Genomic DNA, 5,957 nt, shown 5'->3' on the forward strand with positions numbered 1-5,957 from the left:
CTGGAGTTAGGGCCAAAAGTGCACCGCCCTGGTCACTATTGTGGGGTGATGGTGCACTGCCCTAGTCACCGCCATGGGGTGGTGGTGTACCACCCTAATTATCCAGAGAGCAGGGTTTTTAGGGGCTCAGCCTGGGTGGCACCGCCACACCCTATCCTATGCCACCGTCATCCTATCCGGTGACCAACGAGCCGTTGGTCGACCATTGGAATTCAATCATTGGGGGCACCATCACCCCTTGTCCGGTGACCGCACCGCCCTGTCTGGTGACTACACCGCCCTATCTGGTGCCCTCATAGAAACAACTCCAAAGGGGTAACAGCTCAATTTGCTTGTGTGGCTATAAATAGAGGGTGTGGCTGGCCTTTGCCACTCTCTTGGCACCTCATGCACTTGTGCACACCCTTTGGAAGCTAAGCAACACACTCCACTCACTTGTTCACTTGATTTCATCATCTTGAGTGAGATTGGAGAGCCTCTAGTGCATTGCATTGAGTTACATCATCTTGTGGAACTAGTTGGGTGATTTGGGCTGGTTGTGAGCTTGTTACTCTTGGTCTTTGCCAACACCTAGATGGCCCGGTGATTGGAGGATCATTGTGTAGAGTTGGTTATTGTCTCCGGCCTTGATCGGTTGCTTGTGAAGGATCTTGTGCCTTCTCTAGCGGAGCGCCAAAGGCAACTCTAGTACATTGCTCATGTTATTGAGCAACCTCACTTGTGGGTAGGTTCTTGTGGTGTCCAATTGTGTGGATTAGGTTCATGCAACACCTCTTAGCCGCTGAACCATCAAGTGTTGGTCGACACAAAAGGGACTAGCGTGCTGGCAAGCACATGAACCTCGAGAGAAAAATTGATTGTCTCTTGCCATTGGATTTCACCAGGTATTCATATTGTCTTGATTGGTTGATTGGTTCATCACCTCTACACGGCAGTATAAACTTCTCCATCCTCTCTTTACTTCATGCAAACTTGTTGTAACAAGCTCTTTAGTGTAATTAGTTTTGAGAGCTTGTATTACCTTTGCTAGTTTAGCTTCTCACCTAGTTGAGCTATTTAGTGTAGCTTGTATTTGAGAACTCTTAGTGACTTAGCCATTGATTGTCTTAGAGATTATAGCAACTAGAATTGTTGGGATAGGAGGCTAGCAACACTTGTTAGAGCTAGTGCAAAAAGCTTTATAGCCTTTTAGTTGTCTAACAAGTTTGTCTAGTTGTTTGTAGTTTTTAAATTAGGCTATTCACCACCCCCTCTAGACAATTAGGACCTTTCTAGTGGGATCAGAGCCATGGTAACTGTTTGATTCAAGGCTTAACAACCTTTGGTGCAAAATATGTCTCAAATAGTGTTCAACCATGTTGGGGGTAAACCACCGTTCTTTGATGGCACATCTTTTGACTATTGGAAGAGAAAGATGAAGATGTACCTTGGTTCAATTAATGATAAGGTGTGGGATGTAGTAGAGAATGAGTTTGTGATTCTTGACCCTACAATCTCACCCACTGACAATGACAAGATCAACAAACAATGTAATACCATGGCACTCAACACAATATATAATGGCATTGATTCAAAGGTGTTTGAGCAAATCAAAGATCTTGATAAGGCAAGTGAAGTTTGGGTGAGATTAGAGGAAACATATGAGGGAACTTCAATGGTAAAAGTGTCAAGCTCTACATGCTCAAAGACAAGCTATCAAACTTCAAGATAAAAGATGATGAGTCCATTCTGGAGATGTTCTATAGGCTACAATTCATCAATCAATGATCTCAAGAGTTTGGGTGAGAAGGTGAAGGATGAGGACTTCTCTCACAAGTTCTTAATGTGCTTGCTAAACAGATTCAAGACATTGAGAACTATCATGTTTAGAGGTGGATTAAAGGATGTATCTCCCAATAAGGTACTTGGAGATGTTGTGACTGAAGATCAATATAATGATGATGATGATGAGGTTGTGAAGAAGGAAGACGAAGAGAAGAAGAAAAAGAGTGTAGCATTCAAGGCTAGCACCTCATCTAGGAACAAGAGCAAGGGCAAGGCTAAGAAAGAAGAATCAAGTGATGAAGAATGCTCCAATGATGATAGTGATGATGAAGCACAAGCTCTCTTTGTGTGTAAGTTTGGCAAGATGATAAAGAAGAAGGGCTATGGTGCAAGAAAGAGAAGAGATCACACTAAGAAAAAGGAGTATGTGAGATTATGCTACAATTGCAAGTGTCTCGATCATGTTGTAGCGGAATGTCCCTACAATAGTGATAATGAAGAAAATGAGAAGAAGATGAAGAAGGACAAGAAGGAAAATAAAGAAAAGAAGGAGAAGAAGATGACCTTCAAGAAGAAGAAGGGTGGCTCCTATGTGGTGACATGGGATAGTCATGCTTCTTTGGATAATGATGACTCAAGTGATGATGACAAGAAGGCATCCAAGAAGAAGGCTCTTGCAAGCATTGCTATCAACAACAAGCCTTCACTATTTGACATTCCATCATGCTTCATGGCTAAGGACCACAAGGTAAAATATGATGAAAGTGATGATGATAGTGAAAATAAAAAGAGAATGAAAGTGATAGTGATGATGATGAATTCTCTAATGAACAACTTGTAGACATGCTACAACAAGCCAATTCAATAATTAACAAAAAGAACATGAAGTGCAAAGAATTGCATAATAAGCTTAGTGCTCTTGAGCAATCCTTTGATGAGCTCAATGCTACTCATGAGAGGCTAATGGAAGCCCATGAGAAGCTTGGCAAGGCTCACTCCAAGCTTGAGAAAGCTCACTCCTTGCTTCTTGAACAAGATAAGGAAAGGGTTGTAGTGTCATGTGATAGTGGGCATAACATGTGACATAATTGATGAATCTTTTTATGAACCTATTGTTATTGCTCCCACTAACCCTTCTTGTAGCTCATCATCCACCACCACCACCACTTCTACCTCTACTACTAGTGATGGTTTCACTTGTGATGCCTCACTAATGGTTGAGAATGAGACTCTCAAGAGAGAGGTGGATGAGCTCACTCACGCCCTAGGCAAGGCCTATGGCGGTGAGGCCCGCTTGCTAAAGTGCTTGGGTAGCCAAAGGTTCTCTCTTAACAAAGAGGGATTAGGCTATACCCCCAAGAAAGGCAAGGCGGCCTTTGCTACTCCCAAAGCTAGCTTTGTGAAGAGCAATGGTCGATTTTGCAATAGATGCAAGCAAGTTGGGCACCTAGAGCAAAATTGCCAAAAGAACAAGAACAAGAACAATGCTCATGTATTCTTTGTTACATGCTTGTTAAGAGTGCCAATGGTGTGAAGGCTAAGTTCATTGGTACACCAATTGTGGGCCCAAAGAAGAAGGCCATTTGGGTACCAAAGACCTTGGTAACTAACCTTCAAGGACCCAAGCAAGTTTAGGTACCTAAAAGGAATTGATCTTCTTTTGTAGGTCAATTATAAAGCTAGAGGAAGGCATTGGGTGCTTGATAGTAGGTGCACACAACACATGACCGGTGATTCAAGAATGTTCAATTCAATCAACACAAATGATAGCAATGGTTATGATAGTATCACATTTGGTGACAATGGCAAAGGCAAGGTCAAAGGGCTTGGTAAGATTGCAATATTCCAATGATTTGAGCATTTCCAATGTGCTACTAGTAGAGAGCTTGAACTTCAACCTATTGTTGGTAGCTCAACTTTGTGATCTTGGTTTCAAGTGCATATTTGGAGTTGATGATGTAGAGATCATAAGTGTAGATGGCTCTAACTTGATCTTCAAAGGCTTTAGATATGAGAATCTATACTTGATTTCAATGCTAGTGAAGCTCAATTGACAACATGTTCGTTCACTAAGTCTAGCATGGGTTGGTTATGGCATAGAAGGCTTGGTCATGTTGGAATGAAGCAATTGAACAAATTGATCAAGTATGACCTAGTTAGAGGCTTGAAAGATGTCACATTTAAGAAAGATAAGCTATGTAGTGCATGTAAAGCCAGAAAGCAAGTTGGCAACACACATCCTAAGCAGAGCATCATGAGCACATGCAAGGCATTTGAGTAATTGCATATGGACTTGTTTGGACCAATCACATACACTAGCATTGGTGGAAATAAATATAGATTTGCGATTGTGGATGATTTCACTAGATACATATGGGTCTTCTTTCTTGTTGACAAGAGTGATGTATTTACAACATTCAAATCATTCATCAAGAGAATTCACAATGAGTTTGAAACAACCATCAAGAAAGTGAGAAGTGACAATGAAAGTGAATTCAAGAACACAAGAGTGGATGATTTATATGACGAGTTTGGAATTAGGCATCAATTCTCGGCCAAGTACACTCCTTAATCAAATGGCCTTGTTGAAAGGAAGAATAGAACACTCATTGATATGGTAAGGTCTATGCTTAGTGAGTACAATGTGAGTCATTCATTTTAGGCCAAAGCAATCAACACGGCATAGCTTACTACTATAGCAACCACCTCTATTATCATCCAATGATGGAGAAGACACCATATGATGAGCTATTGAATGATAGAAAGCCAAATATTGCATACTTTCGGGTGTTTGATTGCAAATGCTACATATTGAAGAAAGGCATAATATTGGGCAAGTTTGAAAAGAAATGTGATTAAGGCTTCTTACTTGGTTACTCCACTACTAGCAAGGCTTATAGAGTTTGGAATTTGGCTTGTGGTGCTCTTGAGGAAGTCTATGATGTGGAATTTGATGAAACAAAAGGTTCCCAAGAGGAATATGAGAATCTAAATGATGTGAGAGGCACTCAATTGGTCAATGCAATGAAGAACATAGACATTGGTGACATAAGGCCTAGAGAGGTGATAGATGTTGAAGATGACAAGAATCAAGTGATCTCTAACTCGAATGTGCAAGCTAGTGGTTCTCATGATCAAAATCAAGCTAGTACAAGTGATGACTAAGTGCAAGATCAACAAGCTAGTACATCATCTCATGATCAACCAAGTGCAAGCAATCAAGTGCAAATACTCCAACCAACTAATATTGCAAGAGATCACCCATTGGATCATATAATTGGTGATATTCAAAGAGGTGTACAAACTAGATCAAGATTGGCCTCATTTTATGAGCATTTCTCATTTATGTCTCACATCGAGCCAAAGAGATAGAAGAAGCTTTGAGGGATGTTGATTGGGTAAATGTTATGCATGAAGAGCTAAACAACTTCACAAGAAATCAAGTATGGGAGTTAGTTGAGAGGACTAAGGATCATAAAGTAATTGGAACAATATGGGTCTTTTGTAACAAGCAAGATCAAGATGGGATGGTAGTAAGGAACAAAGCAAGATTGGTGGCTCAAGGCTTACACTCAAGTTGAAGGTCTTGACTTTGGAGAAACATATGCCCCGGTTGCAAGATTGGAAGCAATTAGGATCTTGTTAGCCTATGCTTGTGCCCACAACATCAAGCTATATCAAATGGATGTGAAAAGTGCTTTCTTAAATGGATATATCAACAAGTTAGTCTATGTTGAGCAACCTCCCTGGTTTTGAAGATGAGAAGAAGCCCAACCATGTTTACAAGCTAAGAAAAGCTTTGTATGGTTTGAAGCAAGCACCTAGAGCATGGTATGAGAGATTGAGAGATTTCTTGCTCTCTAAAGAGTTCAAGATGGGTAAGGTTGACACCACTCTCTTCACCAAGAAGATAGGCAATGACTTAGTTTGTGTTGCAAATCTATGTTGATGACATCATATTTGGATCAATCAATCAAGATTTTTGTGAAGAGTTTAGAAAGATGATGGCTAATGAGTTTGAGATGTCCATGATTGAAGAGCTTAGTTACATCCTTGGTCTTCAAATCAAATAAATGAAGAATAGCACATTTGTGAGTCAAGGCAAGTACATCAAAGACATGCTCAAGAAATTTGGAATGGATGATGCTAAAGCTATTAGTACACCAATGGGGACAAATAGAAACTTGGATAGT

General features: G+C 40.5%; 1 protein-coding gene across 1 annotated transcript; it reads left to right on the plus strand.

Moving 5' to 3' along the window:
- Positions 1-1,714: 1,714 nt before the first annotated feature.
- LOC136498357 (uncharacterized) lies at positions 1,715-2,847 on the plus strand. The gene is made up of 2 exons (XM_066494298.1): positions 1,715-2,444; positions 2,555-2,847. The coding sequence occupies exons 1-2, from the start codon at positions 1,715-1,717 to the stop codon at positions 2,845-2,847; spliced, it is 1,023 nt and encodes a 340-aa protein (XP_066350395.1).
- Positions 2,848-5,957: the final 3,110 nt, after the last annotated feature.

This window comes from Miscanthus floridulus, chromosome 12 (genome assembly GCF_019320115.1).
Source record: "Miscanthus floridulus cultivar M001 chromosome 12, ASM1932011v1, whole genome shotgun sequence".
Lineage (NCBI taxonomy): Eukaryota > Viridiplantae > Streptophyta > Magnoliopsida > Poales > Poaceae > Miscanthus > Miscanthus floridulus.

What these genes read in the sequence shown, in the direction of transcription:
- LOC136498357 (XM_066494298.1), top strand. Translation starts at nt 1,715, where the DNA reads ATGATGAGTCCATTCTGGAGATGTTCTATAGGCTACAATTCATCAATC. An exon ending in CAAGAAGAAGGCTCTTGCAA is followed by an intron (nt 2,445 to 2,554) that starts GCATTGCTATCA and finishes GAAAATAAAAAG; the next exon opens with AGAATGAAAGTGATAGTGAT.